This window comes from Labrus mixtus, chromosome 1 (assembly GCF_963584025.1).
Source record: "Labrus mixtus chromosome 1, fLabMix1.1, whole genome shotgun sequence".
In the NCBI taxonomy this organism is placed as follows: domain Eukaryota; kingdom Metazoa; phylum Chordata; class Actinopteri; order Labriformes; family Labridae; genus Labrus; species Labrus mixtus.
The window spans coordinates 11,342,896-11,360,321 of record NC_083612.1 but is presented as its reverse complement, the minus strand read 5'-3'; the positions used below and the strand labels follow the sequence as shown (position 1 = coordinate 11,360,321).

Sequence of the window (17,426 nt, the reverse complement as noted above, 5' to 3'; positions counted from 1 at the left end):
ATAGCGGGATGTGCATGTTCGATGGGAAGGGTGGTGGGGGGGTTTCCGTGGCAAGACATGATGTAAAAAAACAGTCTGACAATGGCAACGGTTGCGTGCACCAATTGCCGCCAGTAAACGCCACCAGGTCCCACTCGCTCACTATAAATTCTTCTGATTAAATCCTGCTGCATTCTCACATCAGCTCACTTGACACTTAACACGGAAATTCTACTTGGGGTCTGGCAGGAGAAACTCTGGATAAAGTCAGAGGCAAACATTTGGCTGTTAGTGTTCACACATGCAGCTCACCCCAAAAAAATCACGAGTTTTTTGCAAGTATGAAAATACCATAGGTGGATGAAGAGTTGATTGTCCGTATGTGTTGTCATTGTGATTGATTGTTTCCCAGTCCTGAGGGAACCCTGCCTCATATTCTCTGTGTAAACAGGGATTGGTACCATTGGTACCCACCAACCCTCTAAGAGTAAGATATATAGAATACACACTATACAGAGATCAACATTAATTGATCTCTGTGTGTGGTGGAGTATCACACAAACCCACCAAGTGGTTAAAGGCTAGTTCTCTGTTTTAGGGAAATATCTGTCAGCTCTTGTGTCATGTAACATCCGTCCTGATTGACAGCACCAATTAAATCCATCCATCATTTCATTCAAAGTCCAATTTACAGCATTTCACACCATGTTTTAAGTTTTGCACATCAAAAATAACAGAACATTTGCATCACACGTCTCTCACTGCTGCAGTTTAAACAACATTGCATCTGTGGATTTAAGTAGTTAACAGGTTTCCACACTGCACAACAGCTCGGTCAGTTTGCTGCAGACTAAACGTGGGAAAAGTATCTGTGACTCAGAAGTATGTTTATTGCTTTATTGTTTCATTTTAAATGAAACTGACACCCACACCTGACTTCTTCTTGTGTTTTTAAGTCCGCACTGAGCCCAGCTTATGTTGCCAACGTTATGACCTATATTTAAACAAAAGTTTTTCCCCTAAATAGAAAGACTTGTGCTTTACCCACAGTAAGGTTTCTCACTGGTTCAGTATAATTCTGGATGTTGCCACTTGCATAGATCTCCACAGAATATGACAAGGCAGCACAGCAGTAAGAAAAACACGAGTAGCTTTTGGCGGGCTGGGGGTAGTGTGGGAAGATGAATGGGGATTCTTACAAATTATAATCTTATTAGTAATGCAGCTGTTCTATGCTTGAATTCATTATCATTCCCAATAAATGCGACAAACAAAAGTTGTTGTATTAAATTGAAAATTCAATAAAAAAATACTGAACAAAAAAAAAAAACAGCACAACCATTGTTAAATTCCTCTCAGGTCTTTTTGTCAACTACTGACACATTGTAGTGTCACTACTGCATAACCTGAGTCCAAATGAAACTTAACTTATTTTTTCCCAGTATTAAACAGGTGAATGTGACTGTAAACTTACATCCAGTTTACCCATCTCAAAAGGGCCGCTTCCACAATGACGAAGCATTCCTCTTGCTCCCGAGATTTAGAGCAACTTGTTTGGAAAACGTGGTTAAGAATGTATTTTTTGATATATTTCAACCATGTCCTGTGCCTGTGAATTGAGCGTTACAACCCTAATGCAACAGCTGCTGTTTTGCTTTATTCTATTGTTTTTCCATTGGGCATTATAGGATGCACACCATTAATGCAGCAATAGAGTAATACAATAACTGGATTGTAAATCACCAAGACTATAGTAGAGTTATTGGTATTGGTATAGGCCTCCAGTCAGTGGCATAGGAAGTAATTGATTACTGGGTATGGCCTCAGAAAATATAGGTAGGCACAATTTTCATGCGGCCCAACAGCACCCAATACAGTTACAGTTAAAACAGGCAGGCTCACAGGCAGCCCAACAGCAGTGTGACCTGTGACTATTAGAAATCGATATAAAAGGCAAATGAAGAGGCAGAAAGTGGGATGTTAGCTACAGCTTGCAAAATGTGCGCAGTCAGTGTATTTTCACATACAATATTCTCTGTATTGCTCATGCTCAACCGTTGGCATCTTTAACCAGTTGCATCAGCTTATGACCTGGATGCACAGATTTACTGATAACTCTAATGTTTACAGTTGTTTGCATCTGTGTGTGAAGGCGCAGTGAAAGCAGGCGCTGGGTTTTTGGATGTCCCTCCCCACGGTCCCCTCCAGAGGAACAGCAGCTTTGCAGACGACCTGGAGCTGGAATCAGAGCGATTCGGTGCACTGGCTCCTGCTGCCTCTGTGTCACAGTGAGTTCAACACAATCATTGCAGTGTAATGCCATCATACTGATTCTGTTTCCAGGATGAATTTATTCTAATGAGACCATCACCAAACATTTGCATGTATCTTGTGGGCTTTTTGTAATTAACCTTTGCAACATTTTAAACCCCAGAGCTCCTCTGTGTCTGCTGTGCACTGTTTCATTGTTAGGGAAAAGTACTGGTGGTTACTGGCACTTGCACAGCGAGAGACTGAGACTCGTATGAGGATGTGAGTGTTAAGTAACTGCTGTGTAATGTAAGTGCACAGTAAGTGAAACAAATGGAGCGACAGTTCTGACCCGTGGGACTTCCTTTCTAAACGGTGGGGTAATGATGCAGAGTGGGAATTGCATGCTGCAGCATTGTTGGCAAAGATCACTCTGTGCTCCGCTGACTCCAAAATACGTAACCAGCTGTTCTCATAGAGAAATGCCACATCAAATCCCACGCTAAATTGAACCATTATGAGATACTACCGCTTGTTGTATCCATGATGAGTCAACGCTGAGTTTAAAAAGCTTGGAAAATGTTCTTTCTAGCTTGTTAGATTCCTGGGGAAGATCTTTGCTTTTAAGCTTAATTGCAGATTGAATTTTTAATTATTCATCTTGTCAACAGTCGTCGAGAAAGCTCAGTTAGGTTGTTGTTCAAATCTGACATGCAGCACAGACTCTAGATGTGGATTTCATGTTTCTGCAGCTTTCTGTATTATTGACATCGCCGTGGAGCATGTTGTGGGAAATTGAAGATAATTGAGAGTTTTAACAAAACTGCCAAACGTTTGTCAGAAACAAACACAAATTACACCTTTAGTAAGACAGCAGACATTGCTGTTTGAGTGACACTAAAAGAGTCTGGATTGTAGCAGTTAGGCAGGCAGGGGGTAAACGTTTCCAGACTTCTTGAAACACTTTTTATTTTGTTTGAGTTGTTTTTTTTTTTCTATCTCAAGAAGCAGTCACATGGGAGAGAAACAAAAGCAGCAAAAGTTGTGGACTTTGAGCCAAGGCCAAACTATGTGTTTTTCATTGTGAGGGAGGTTTTTTTTTTCAATGTATTGAAGAATGCTTTAGTTAAACATAAATATTGTCTTTTTTTGTGTTAGCTCAGCAGCTATAGAAAATACTAGATAGAAATTAAGAGACCTTTGTTGTTTTTCACTTAATTGATATTACCAAATGACGCAGAATTTTTAAGCTCTGAAAAAAATATTAGTCTCATACAATGATGCATTAAAAATTATTTATTTTTCTCTACAAATAAAACTCCTCTCAGCTTCAAAAATAGATTTGAGTGTGGTAGGGAACATACCGTCGGACGGAGCGGCGGAGTCTAACGGGGCGCACACAGATGCTAGTAGGTTCCAGGAGTAAGGGCCCAAGTTCAGCCAACCCGGTAAAATAAGTCTGGACCCGTCTGGACTGTTTAAAGTCCAATTAGTGACTTGAAATGTGAGAATGTAGTTGTATTTGAGTGACAATATGCCCAGCTTATCTCTTTTTGGCACATTCATGCAAATATATATTTAACAAAAAAACATATTAAATCTTAATAAATTGTAAAAGGTAGACATTGGGTTTTGGAGTTGCATTTTGGTAAATTATTTTTCCTACCTGCAACCGAAGCCAACTCAAACATGGGTGATCATTACTCAGCCCACAAACTCTCTTTATAGATTCTATGTTTCCATGCAGATATCTGTTTATATAGTTCCATGTTTGCAAAATGATGAAAAACCCCAAGCTTCCCTTTAACTATATTTCAATATCTGTCATTAGAGTTGAATGAAATCATGCCTTCCTTCCTCTTTCTCTGCTTTATCACCACCATTAGAAGTGGAAAATGGATTCCAGTAAAAGCTCACAGACCAGAGTATTTACGTTTCATTATGTTCTGCTAATTTGACAAAATGTTATGAAAGGTTTATTTGAAAAATGGAGCCACGTCTTTGCCTGTGAAAAAGTCCATTATGAGACACCTGCTGACCTTGTTTCTGTACTCTTTCACCCAACTGGTTTTACAAAGAGCTCAATTCCCTCCCCCATGCAGACTCATTCACTGCTTTTCTATGCTAATGAACCCTGATGAGTAATAGCTCCTTAATAATTCCCGCAACATAATAATGGAGGCTAAATGCACCACAATCGCTCCTGGCTTTTCTTATATTAATGAATGTCAGGGTAAAAAACACAGGCCACACAATTTATCTATCCTTTGTTCTCCCTGTAGCTCACCTTGATCACATTCAAAGGGAGTGCAGTCATAAGGGAGGTACTTTTGATGGAGACTGAAAAGTAATCACAAAACTGTACTGCACACAATAATTTCCTTAAACTGATAGTGTATGTGTGCGAAGGCCATGTCAACCATCTTTTTCATATTTTCAGTTTCATGAGAGACAAATTAAACACGGCTCTTAAGCAAAAGATTAACCCAGATGTTAAAGTTTCACAGGGGTTACTTTCTGTTTTCTCATGAGTCTCTGATTTTCACTTTTCTTGAGACGCATTTGCATGAATCTTCAATTTAAATAGTTTCATAACATTCACTCAAGGAATTTTCATAAGGCACTCAAACACATTTATGTGAAACTCTTTCATGCAGATTGACAGAGTCACACCGAAAGGCCATCCAGGTGATCCTGAAAATGCGTTATCTAGTGGCTAAGAGAAGGTTTCAGGTAAGTAGGACCCATATTGAGCGCATGGTATTTTTTTTTGAAGTGTCATAAAAAAAATAAAAAGCACTCAAAATTGGCTGATGCGTCTGTTACTTTGCTGTGATTTTAAAGCTCCTGCCACCCTCTTCCCCTAATTACACCTCCGGTACTACCTCCAATGGCAGATCTGGGGTGTAAATATCCAGCCTTGATCTGAAAATACATAAGTGGCTACTGGTTTTTTGCTCTGATCTATCGCTGCCTTTGTTTGTGTTTTGCTTTTACTTAAGTTAAATATTGTGCAGTATTTGGATTTAAGATGCGTTTAAGGCCACCAGCTTCAGACCCGGCCAGGGGCTGCAGATAAAGTCCAGAATAATTCTTGCATATTTACATGGAACAATACAGTTTTCATGGTCCTTGATTTGAACTGAATAATGGGACATAATTAAATGATAAAAAGTAGTTTAACAGCAGAGTTTCCAACCGAGCATTTCAGCATCAGCATAAACAAACAAAACCCAGTAGGTAATGCCCTGACAGCTTTAATTTATTGCCTTATTGCAGGTAGTCTTCTTAAACCTTTTTAAACTCTTTGTTCTGTTTCAGCTCATCTGCTGACATGAAATTGTTACGGAATTAAATAAATAAAAGGCAGCGTTTGCACAGAGTAAATATTTGTTGTCAACGTACAACAAGCTCAGCAGCAGAGATAATTGGAAGCAATGAAACCAAAAACATTACCTTCTCCAGAGAGATGAAGTGCACTGTAAAAGCACTTTTCCCAAGTAAAGCTGAACAGTGTAATACAGATAAGTAACGGTTGTATGTCCTACAAGCAATATATGATAAAAATGTTGTTTTTTTTCCTTTTACATTCAGCAAGCTCGCAAGCCGTATGATGTGCGAGATGTGATTGAACAGTACACCCAGGGTCACCTCAGCCTCATGGTGCGAATCAAGGAGCTGCAGAGGAGGTAAACTGTATAACAAGAAAGAGCTTCATGGCGAGAGGAAAAGACAGTGAGTGAGTGAGTTTGCAGCTAAATGTATATTTTTCTCACTTCTTTGTTTCTCTCAGACTGGACCAGTCTTTAGGGAAGATAACTTTGTTCCAGACGAGTTCAGGTAATCAATCACTCCACAGCACACTGCAGTATATATATATATATATATGTATTAAACCACAGTTTTAATCCTCCACCCTTTATTTTATTTGCTGTACTTCTGTCTCACAGAAGACAGAGACAAAGACAAGGGCAACTCCGTCGGCTCCAGACTGAACAGGATAGAGGACAAGGTGGGATTTGATGCACCTGCAAAAGAACAACACATAAACCATGTACTTTTCAAAATAAACTTAAAGGAAGAATGTGTAACATTTCACACAGAAATAAAGCAGAAATCAAGTATATCCTCTGTAAATATATCTCAGAGTCATGACTGGACATTGGGTGAGAAGCACGATTTAAGCTCAGCCTACCAAGCACGAGTCCGGCTGACTGTGTTGTTGTCGGAGCCGGGTTTTCATCACGGTCATTCTGTGTCAATTTACATGAAATGTGAAGCTAACTGTGTACTAACTTTAGCCTGCTAACACAACAATGCAGGCCACAGTCAATTGCAGCTCGAGCCGAGGACAATTTAGTCCACGCTTGCGCCTAATGGTGCTTAATTATGGTGCGTTCCATTTGACAACTCCTTAATTGTTGGAGGGGTTGGAGGTGGGCCGCTGGAGGAGAGCGGTGGCTTCAGTGTTTTTCACTAAAGTGAAAAAAATAATTATGTGGACTTGTATGATGATCAATTTTCGCTCTTAAAGCTTGTTATTTCCTAATTTACATTCTTGATATTAATTAATTTATGCACAGTACAGATAGTAACACAACTTGGCAGAAGTCAATTGTTGTGATCATAATGCTCTTTGACAAACTAAAATTAATTATATTACATTAAGTACATAATTGTTTCGTGCTCCTCTCTTCAACCTCACAATATGACTCTCAGAAGTACTTCATTTAATTTGAACGAGTGAAAAGCATCATAAGTGGTGAATCTAATTGAGTGCCAGTATGTTTTCGCTCTTATTTATGGATATTTGGTTCAACTTTCATAGATTGCAAACTTGGACCAGACGATGAGCCGCATCGCAGGATCCCTCTCCTTACTGCTGGACCAAAGGGACGTCCGCGACGGAGAAGGTGGAGGCAGGCAGAAGCCTCAGCTTGGACAGACCTTAAATGTCCCGCCCAGCCAGGACGCCTTGCCACGCTATGACCAACTATCTTAATCATCAATCTCTTCTCACACTGCCAGCACAGTGGCCTTCCCATTACCTCACTTCAGCATAGCCAACAGTAAGGATGAGAGCTGCTGAAAACAAACTGCAACATACGTCTAAAGCAGTATCCTACCTACCTATACCTCCCTAAATACCTAGAATCCATACTTATCTATCGTGCATAGCCTATAATGACAAAGAAATGTATAATTTCTGTAAAAAATATGTTTTACACTAACTAACCACTAAAAATAGCTAACACCCAATGCGTAACTACACTAACTATGTTATGGCCATCTCTGAGCATTGACTGCCTTTCGACTGCACAGTCATGCAAAAACTTTAGCTGGTGAGACACTTCGGCTAGCTTAACAAAAGCTGCAGCTAAATTGACTTATCTGCCTTTAGGTGTTGGTTAAATTTTAAAGAACTTGCATATTGTTAATTCTTAGATGGTGGCTAAATTTATTATGATAACTCATGCTTGTCTAATTTAACATCACTAAACTCTAACAGCCTTAACTCACCCCTAGCTTAATAGCTTTTGATATTACGCATTATTTACTTATGTAGCCTACATTTATTTCCTAAATTTGAATAAACTACTTAATAGAGCTGAGCCCCACGCTTACTGTTATTCTGTGATTTATGAGCTCTAACTGCTTTGCATTTATTACCTTGACACAAAGATGTGGACAACTAAAAAGCTAAAGCAACACAGCCATTTAAGCAAAAGCTAGCTAGCTAGCTATGTGATATGCAATAGTTAGCTTTAGCTTAAGCTTAAACAAAATGTAACCTAATTGATCAGATTTTTGCCTTTTGCATTGTGTAATTTGTATTTCTAGATAACCAATGGACAGTGGTAGAACGTCAACTCACATTGTTCCAGTGAATCGTTTACAATGAACAACTAAAGCTCACAGTTGACGGAAGTTGAAGTAATATATTTTCAGTAGTTTCATGTGGACGTCTCAAATAGCTACAAACAGTCAAAAATGCTCTTGCTGTCGCTCTGTCACTCAAAGACCGGGTAAGGAACGACTTCAGTTAACATGGTGTAAACCAAAATGTTTGCACTGAAAGCTGGTGAAGTGACTAATTAGCTGGTGCTGATTAATGTTTTGCCTATTTGTTGTCAGTTAATTATAAAATATGATTTCAAAGGAAATCTGTAATCTTTTATATAACTAAAGGACGCAGTGGCTGCAGTATGTCGTGTAGTGATACATCTTAACTCCTGCTCAAGTTAACAAACACGCTTCGCAGATTTTGTGTTTTTTAGTTATTTCAGCTTTTACTCTAGTGGAATGGACTTGATAAATAAGTGGACAGACAAAACAAACATCTCAATTACCAGTGTGTTTGGCTGTGAATTCTACACTTTTGAATGTGTATTATGCAACATTTAAAACACTTATATAGCAGACAACAAACATATCCTGACTAAACGTAGCCTATTGTTAAATATTGACTTTCTATTAAAAAAAGACTTAAGTCAAACTCCCTCTGGGTTTGTTGTACTCAGCTCGGTGTTCACATCGACAGGACACTACTTCCTTAAGCTGAAATGTTCTCACTCACTCAGGGATGCTGTGTGTAGTGGCACAATGGCCAAGCACTGTTGAAAGAGTACAATTCAAAGAGAGCCAACTGACTTTCCAAACCTTATTTTGTCTGAAATGCTTAAAAAGAATAAGAATTAAAAATCTACTGCTGCATATCTGAATGGAGATCAGTCCTAAAAAAAAAAAAATGCTCGGGACATTAAGTAAGGGTTGGGGAGCAGAGGAAGCAGTGGGCTGAGGAATCAAGGAGGTTAGATTGTTTTGGTCTGAGAGACTTGTGCCAATGTGTAACATCTACTGGACATCTACTCTGAAAGTGATGTGACTGACTTTGATACGCATCCCCACTAAGTCTGTGAAGGCCTAGGGCTGTCCCACTGTCAAATTGTCAATGGCTTGAGGGATCTCTCGCAGGCTTTTTGAGCCCTTTATGCCCCTTTTCCATAAGTGGGCATATCTGCGGACTGAGCGTGAGGGAATTACCTATAGTTTATAGTATTGTGAGTTCAAACACAGGATTCCCAGCAGAAATGTGCAAGCATGGAGGGGTAAACAAACACCATAAAACGGAAATAAATAAAAAGGAGAGAAAGATAAGAAAGCATGGAAGGTGCAACCAAAGTTGACGGTTCTAAAAAGGAGGTTTGCAGCCTTAATTCACTTAGGAAATTTTGCCATGGTACATCTGTTTTTATCTCAAGATTCTGAGAAGCTAATTCATGCCTGTTGTTCTAGTAGACTGCAGTTTATGTTACTCTTTTTACAGGTCTACAAAAAAGTATTTTGGGAACTACAGCTAATTCAGAACTATGCTGAAAGCCAGGCAGTCTTTTCCTTAAGCGCCTTGGCTGTGAGTTAAGTAAAACAACTAATTTAAAAAGTTGTCATGACGCTTTAGTGAGCAACATGTCGTAGTGCTGTCAGGGTTACAGGGAAGTCGCAAAGTGCTGCTGGCCCATTCCTACTCAAACCCCTTGCAGCCTCATGCACTCAGTCACTCTCCAGATGGCATCAATTAAGTCCTTAAGGGCTCAGGCTCTAGGGAGGAATCAAGATTCAGCCAAACAAATGAAAGTGGAACTCGAGGTTAAGAAAACATGGTTGGAAGATAGTGAATATTGTATCCCTAGATAGGAAGCAAACCTATAACTTCTCTTTTACAATTCTACAATTCACTTAGCAAACACTTATCACTTTTATCCAAAGCAGCGTACATCAGAGAGTAAGTACACCAGATGCTGACAGGCATTGCACAGAGGCTAAGTACAACATTTACGGCAGTTCTTGAGAGCTCTAATCAGTATAGAAACCATCTTAAAAGTCGCTATTATCAACAAAACCATCGTCATCATCATCATCAATAATATTGAGACCATCATCATCATTAAGTTAGTAGGTATTCATGAAAGAGCTGGGTCTTTAGCTTTTTCTTAAAGGTGCAGAGGGACTCTGCCGATCGAATGGAGTTTGGTAGTTCGTTCCACCACCGGGGGGCGACATAGGAGAAGAGTCTAGTCAGCGTCTTAGGACCCTGTTGTGAAGGAGCAGTCTAACAAATTGCCTTTTTTCTTACTTTATTGCTTTTCTGAATGCTGGGATATTAACGTGAATTATCTCGTCATAGAATAGGCATATGTACAATTTCTACGAAATACAACCTTTTCAATGCGGATGTTTCAGTATCAGGATATTTTTCTATTACCTTGAATGGAAAACTATCTTGAAAGCATTTACTGGCGTATCGTTAGTTCATTGCCTTGATAAAAAAAGGTCATTGAAACTACTATTTCACATGAATGCCCAAGAAATAGCTGCCGCCCATTACAGCACATGTTTTATAATCTACAAGTGCCTTATAAGTGTTGTACTAGAAGTATAATCAGTTTGAAGTCATTTGCCTTGCTCTTATCATGTACTTTGATTCAATATGTTGAGTTTTATATCACATTGTTTTACTTCCATGTAGAGGTGAGGCCTTACTTTACTTGAAAATTCTCAGTTTGATAGGGGAAAAAAACTGTTTTTATTCGACTTCACTTTTTTGTAAATGTTAGGAAAATTCTTCTAGCAATAAAATATTTTGGTAATTGTCTCCAAGTGTCTTTGTTTGTATTGTGTCTGGCGCCTAAAGGGGGGAATCTCTGACTAAAACAAATGAGCTGAATACTTTGCTTTCAGTGAGGTTTTTTTTTTTTTCTTTTGCCGGTGGCAGTTTGAAGGAAAGCAAAAAGTTTTGATTTTACTTTAAACAGTGAACTGTGTTCCTCCTCAGTCATCAACACAACGGGTGATCTATTTTTCGGTTTAGGTTTTTTCGGTGAGGTAATTCAAATTTGTTCCTTCACAAACTGCGTTCTACGTGTGGGTGTTGCTATGTTGTGTCCACACTGACTTATGGAGATGGCCAAAAGCATGACTAAAACTCAATCTTTACCCAGGTGACCTTTGGGCAGCAGATGGTGACCTTTGGCCTGCTGGCCATCAATGGGGTGTCCGGGCATTCCTTCACACAAGTGGCCATGTGGAGAAAGGCCCAAGTGACCATCTGCCTCTGGTTTCCACAACAATGAGCCCCACCCTCCTAAAGTGTGCTAAGGGTGGATGGCCTTTGTGATGACCAGGAGGAGGTGGGCGAATGTAGGGAGTCATTACAGGGAGGGGGTGGAGGTTTGATTAGTGTTGGGATATTTAAAGAGGAAGAGTGTAATGAGTATAACAGTCATAAACACTCAAACAATGCAGTGGAGCAATCCAAGAAACAACTAAATTTAAATTTGAATACAGGCTATGGCACAGATTTCTGGACCCTGTACATAGGTTTCTCTACTGGCCCCGCCCTCCACCGACTTTTTTGGTAATCCTGCATCCTTTTGTTTTTGCCTTTGTTGATAGGACAGTTGAAGAGAGACAGGACATTTGGGGATGAGACAGCAGGGGATATGTTAAATGATTAATTGACAAAAATTTAATCAATCACTGTCATTTTTGGAAAAATAGTATATCTTTGGAGGGCGGGGGGTCAAATTATCTGATTTCAGCATTATAAATGTGAGTATTTTTATGTTTCTTTACTCCTCTTTAAGAAAACTTAGTATGTTTAGTTTGTGGACAACAACAAGGCATCTGACTTTGTCATCTTAGGTTTTTTGAAAAATTGATTGACACTGTATTCTTTCATTTTTAGTTAACAATGTAGCTAACTTCCCTAAACTAAAGCGCTGCTATATTGCAGGACCTTTTCACTTAAGGGCCCTGTGTTCACAGTCCCCCTTTGCTCGCCCAGTATATCTGGTACCTTACAGGCTACTTGCTATTCACAGAATCATCATGGGTGCATGTACTAAGGTAGAAAGGCTCAACAACAGTTATTGGATCACTTTTCATATTTTATTTTATCTTTATACACTTATGTATCTTAAATATAGTTTAAGAAAATTGTTTTTTAGAAATTGCAAATCCTTAAGTCTGACTTTGTTTTCTCATTTAGTTTTCTGATGTTGATAATTTTGACATTTTCGGTTTGTGGGTATTCAAATTTACAGCACTGATTTGAGTTCATACATGAAGGTATTTTTGGTTCATAAAGTTACAACACTTTAAATTGCTACACTCACTCATTGCTGTTTATCTCTTTTATTGCTGGTGTGCTGAGTAGCTTGTAGTGTAGATGATAAAAGTTATTTAATAAGGTAGAGGGAGTGGTAATTTGGGAACCCATGAGACTGTCGGGACCCATGGGAGTGTTTGATTATTGATTTTCTTGACTGTTAATTAGACACAAATCCATTAAAACAGAATGTACGATCATTTGATCCGTTAATGAAAAAATAACACACTTAACGTCTGTTGTCCTTGGTAATAATGAGGCGTTTAAAAATGTAAATATGATGTTCATGTTTGAACAAGCTTTCTTTTTCTCTCACACAAGTAAACACGAGCCAAAGGGAGAATAAACATTAGTAGGATTAGTTCGGGCACATGTCAATGATAATAGCTGCTTTGACTATGAAAAGGAACGGAGTGAAAAGAGAGAAGTCGGGGAAAGACCTGGGGGGGGGGGGGGGTCGAGGAGGCTGATTTGCAGGTGAAATAGATGGCACACTCTGCTTTGTGGCCATTGTCCTGCTCTGCATCCAGATGGCCCCTAGAAATCCTTTAGCGCTCAAACTCCAACACTGTGGGGGTGAACAGGCTTTCAGAGGGATTTGGCCTCTCTAATGGGCTAATTTGGCACTTCATATCAACGGATGTAATTTTAAGCCTGACAGTGCAGTCCTTATGATGATGATGATGATTATGGAACATCTTGTAAAACAGCAGAGAAAATGCAATAACCCTAAAAATGGGGTTCTTTTCTTTATATGGCTTTACTTGAATTGACTTTTATCTACAATTTTAGAGGGATGATTAAGAAGAGTTAACTCATTTGTGACTAGCACAAATTCAGCATAAAACCAAAGATTTGCTTTCTCATAACTGCAGGAAGACTGAACAAAAAACAAATAATTGAATGTTCTGTTTAGAAATATTACAATTAAATATCTACAGCGTCCATTTATATGCCAGTGTGTTATCACTGCAGAGGTTAAATTAAGTGTTTGCCCCTTTTCAATAAGGACAGGTTTTTTTTGTACTTTTAGTTCTTCCCACTGCAGTTAAAACTTCAAACATTTTAATAACACTAACAGAGTTCAGGCAAAAGTGACAGAGTGGGAATAGAAGTCTTTCTTCAGTTTAGACTTTTCACTGCAGGGATCATTGCTTCAGGCAAACTGCAGAAGAGACGTGCTGATGCACATAAACATCATTTGTGTGTAAGTGTTTTGCATCCTGAACTGTCTCCAGTATGTGCTGCAGGGCCCAATTTACTCTAAGCTTTAGACAAGATGATCCTGAATCTTAGGGTTATGAGGCATTAGATGAAGAGGGGATGTGGATTACTGTGCCATAGCATAGTTAGATAAAAAATATAGATGCTACGAATGTACTTAACAAACTAGTCTGGTGTGTGGTAAAAGCTAGTTTAATCAAATGAACATGTTGTGTATCTGATGCCAAGTAGTCAGAAAAACAAAACACTGATTCAGAAGGACAGTTATAATCAAGAAAAATAGTTTATTGAGATTGCAATATTTAGGCATTTACAAAGTCGTTGACCTGCATCATATTAAATTCAGGCAGACACGACGAGGACAAAATAGTGCTTTTCATAATCAACAGACGCAGCATACAGGCATTCACCAACAAAATTGGAAAAAAAAGGCAAAGAAACATACAGAAACAAAAATTATAACACTGATGGAGATGAAGAACGACACAATTTAAAAGCTTATTTGTGACTTCATCCATGAGCAAATGCAGAGAAATTAAATAAAAGTTCATAAATAAAATAAATATCATTTTACCACAATTCATTCAAAATGAAAAGGTAATGAAATAAAATAAAATGACATAAGAAAAGATAAAATCGAATAAAATAAGATTACAAATAATTTGGTGCAGTGAATAGTAGAATAGTCTTAGGCTCAGTCCATGAAAATATTGTGTAGAAACACAAACAGTTCGTTTTATGAGCAGGCTCATCTTATTGTTTTGCACAGAGCTGCTTCACTGGAACTTGTGTGGAAAGGATTCACGATGCTCTTTGTGTCTGTGGACCTCCTTCTCTTTGCGAAGAAATCTGCCAAGAAAGCACAAAGAAAGATGTTAACTCACTTATTGTAGGCTAATGAAATAAGAGTTATTCAATATGCCACACGGTTAATTAGCATAGGGATTATGAACCTCTTAATTTGTTTCTCACCTGTAATTCTCGCGTTGTTTCTGGGTTTGGGTGCAGACTTTGCGTGAGTCCTCTTCCTCCGGACAGGCGTCACTTCAGCGGGACACTTGCGCGTGTTGGAGATGCTGGAGCAGTTCTCCTGGTCCGTCTTTGCGCTCTCCTCGCTGGCGCTCAACCTGTCATCCTCCTCGGTTTTTAGGGAACAGGCAGCTTCCTCCTTCGGCTCTACAGACTCCTGATACACAGCAGCAGCGCAGTCTGTGGGGATTTCCTCCCACTGAAACCTGCCACACAGCGGCGTGTCAGTATGGAAGTTGAAGTTCCATCGGCGGCTGTCCTGCTCCGCGATCTCCTTCAGCCTCTGCTTCAAATCCCGGCGCAGCTGCTCGTGATCCACTGAGCCAAACAGGTTTCTGCACACGGACTCTTTGTGGTTCATCTTGAAGGATGTTGAGGTGAAGTTTTGGTAGGGGAGAAAAAGTCCTGGTGTAGTTTAAAGGGAAGCTGTATAGCTGGTCTCTCCCTGTGTTGTGTTGTGTTGTGTTGTGGTCTTCAGAAAGCTGCACTGGGATTTAAAGGCAGCAGCGCGCACGATGCTCTGTTTGTACACAATGAGCAGAGGCTGCTGATTGGCTGCAGCTCTCTGAATTGATGGACCACAGGAGGGGGCGAAACCCATTCATTGTGAAGAAGACCACTGAGAATAAAAGACTCATTGGAGTTACTGTGAGGAGCAGCTCTTTCTCATTCCCAAATCACACCCAATTTAACGTGATCACAGCCCTCTGCGTTTCAAACACACACCGAAGGTACCATTTACCCCAACTATAGTTTTTTTCTTACTCTGGGGGTTCAGTCCATGTCAAACCCAAAGAAAACCCATGCTGAATTTTTATGTAAACCCACCCGTATGATGTTTTACGATAACATTATTTGTTTTTTCTTTTCCGAACAAATTTAAAGCTCCTGTGAGAAGTTATTTGCTGGAAATGAAACAGACTAAAACTAATCCGGATGCCTCTTTATGATCTACAAAAGAAGATGTTAGAAGATAACATCGGTAAAAAGACAGAATATTTCTAAATAGTTATTATTAATGCCTGTAACCTCTGCCACCAGGGAGTTGTCAAATTAGATGATAAACAGCACTTTTACAAACAAACAGCCTTTTTAAAAAAACATGCTCAATAAAAATATTCACAATGAGTGATATATTTGACTGTTAAAATCACCAATTCATTTCAAGTTTTATCTCAAGGCGCTTTACAAAAGAGCATGGGATAATATGCAGGCTTTTTTTTTTTATAAAACTCAAAGGATTTCTCCTTTGTATTCCTCGCGTTCCTGTTGTCCTCAATTTCTTGCCGCTGAGGTGGAGGTCGGAGCAGGTCTTGCATGAATGAGGACAGCGGTGGTTGAGGGATGACACGGTCCCTTGGTGGTGGCTGTTAAAAGAAAGCTTTTTGAGATTGTTTGTTAAAAAACAAAACTTATCCGGGGAGCTGGTGGCGCAGTGGTGGCCCGGGTTCGAATCTGACCTGTGGCTCCTTTGCGCATGTCATTCCCTACTCTCTTTTTCCCTGATTTCCGACTCTAACCACTGTCCTCTCTCTCCAATAAAAGCACAAAATGCCCAAAAATAAAAATCTTAAAAAAACAAAACTTATCTGTGCACAGGACAAATCAGCAAAGACGTAGGGGGTTTCAAAAAATCAACTCAAACCTAAAAGTTCCCCACAGGAGCTTTAATAAGGTTATTGTTTCCCATCTGTTGGAAAGAATACAGAAAGTAAGTAAGTAAAGTTTACTTGTATCTCACCTTTCACAGTCACTCATCACAAAGTGCTTCACATTAAACCAAGTACATAATGAAACAAAAGGAAATGGCAGAGAACTATAAAAAGCACAGCGGAGGCAGAAACACAAGTACAGTGGTGCATAAAAAGCAAATGTGACGAGGAAATAAAAGGACAGTACACATGACAAATGATCAGTGATTAAAAACGGCAATGGGGAACTGGCAATAGATTTTGGTCAGAAGACCTGAGAGGCCGATATGGGAGTGTGAGGGGGGGGAAACCAAACGTCATGCTAGGATGAAAGAGCAAATCAGGTCTGATCTAACTGGCGATTGTCTTCTTTTCTGGCATCAGTGAAAGATTCCTCCGTCAGATATCGGTTTACTGTCCTAAATGACAGAGTTTTGTGGAAAGAGATTTATTAAGTATTGAAAATGGCTGATTCGTTACTCAAAGCATGGGATGCACAGACCAGGCTGGTGATACCACATTTTAACAGCCTTCTCTCTCATTATGTCACTGTATGTATGTATCTTTATATATATATATATATATATATATATATATATATACATATATATAAAAAAGTGTTTCACTGTTAAATAACACACCGTTGTGTGTAGCTGGCAGGATTGAAAAGTCTCCTTTAAGATTATAGGCAAATCTATCTCATGCAGTGGGAGAGAACAAGAGCCTCTGTATGAGACGCATCTCAACTAGGTAAGTGTCTGCAAACTGTAATTCCAAAATCCAAATTGCTGCTGTTGTTTCATTTCTGATTGGTTGTTTGTTTGTTTGTTTGTTTGTTTGTTTGTTTGTTTGTTTGTTTGTGTTTGCCATGGGGGTTTGTGATGAGTGGCCATCATAGCTATCGCTGCCTGCAGGCCAAGTCTTCATGCCAACGTGTGACATCAACTAAGTGTAGGATCCAAAATGAAAATAAGTTCAAATGAGGATATACAATGTAGTTCAAGGTCACATATAGGTCAAGGCTGCAGTAATTAAAAAGTGCTTTCACAGCTTTAATTGCTTTATTTAAAGAGTTTTCCCTGCAG

The 17,426-nt window shown here is 39.2% G+C and overlaps 2 protein-coding genes across 2 annotated transcripts in view; one reads left to right on the top strand and one right to left on the bottom strand.

Annotated features, from left to right (window-relative positions):
- kcnq1.1 (potassium voltage-gated channel, KQT-like subfamily, member 1.1) overlaps window positions 1-10,882 on the top strand; it is a 59,050-nt gene extending 48,168 nt beyond the window's left edge. The window contains exons 13-18 of the mRNA XM_061063511.1: window positions 2,132-2,267; window positions 4,887-4,962; window positions 5,824-5,918; window positions 6,023-6,069; window positions 6,180-6,241; window positions 7,058-10,882. Coding sequence (XP_060919494.1) covers window positions 2,132-2,267; window positions 4,887-4,962; window positions 5,824-5,918; window positions 6,023-6,069; window positions 6,180-6,241; window positions 7,058-7,231 — 590 coding nt within the window. The 3' untranslated portion in view covers window positions 7,232-10,882. The remainder of the gene's footprint in view (window positions 1-2,131; window positions 2,268-4,886; window positions 4,963-5,823; window positions 5,919-6,022; window positions 6,070-6,179; window positions 6,242-7,057) is intronic.
- A 2,980-nt stretch (window positions 10,883-13,862) lies between these two features.
- On the bottom strand, window positions 13,863-15,143 carry cdkn1ca (cyclin dependent kinase inhibitor 1Ca). Its single transcript, XM_061046199.1, has 2 exons — window positions 14,594-15,143; window positions 13,863-14,470 (listed from the first exon to the last, which is right to left on the bottom strand). The coding sequence occupies exons 1-2, from the start codon at window positions 15,009-15,011 to the stop codon at window positions 14,370-14,372; spliced, it is 519 nt and encodes a 172-aa protein (XP_060902182.1). The 5' UTR covers window positions 15,012-15,143; the 3' UTR covers window positions 13,863-14,369.
- Between the last annotated feature and the right edge of the window lie 2,283 nt (window positions 15,144-17,426).

Excerpts from the sequence above, each read along its gene's own strand:
- cdkn1ca (XM_061046199.1), bottom strand. The coding sequence starts at position 15,011 with ATGAACCACAAAGAGTCCGTGTGCAGAAACCTGTTTGGCTCAGTGGAT. Across the intron at positions 14,471-14,593 it reads AAACAACGCGAGAATTACAG|ATTTCTTCGCAAAGAGAAGG; the intron begins GTGAGAAACAAA and ends CTTTCTTGGCAG.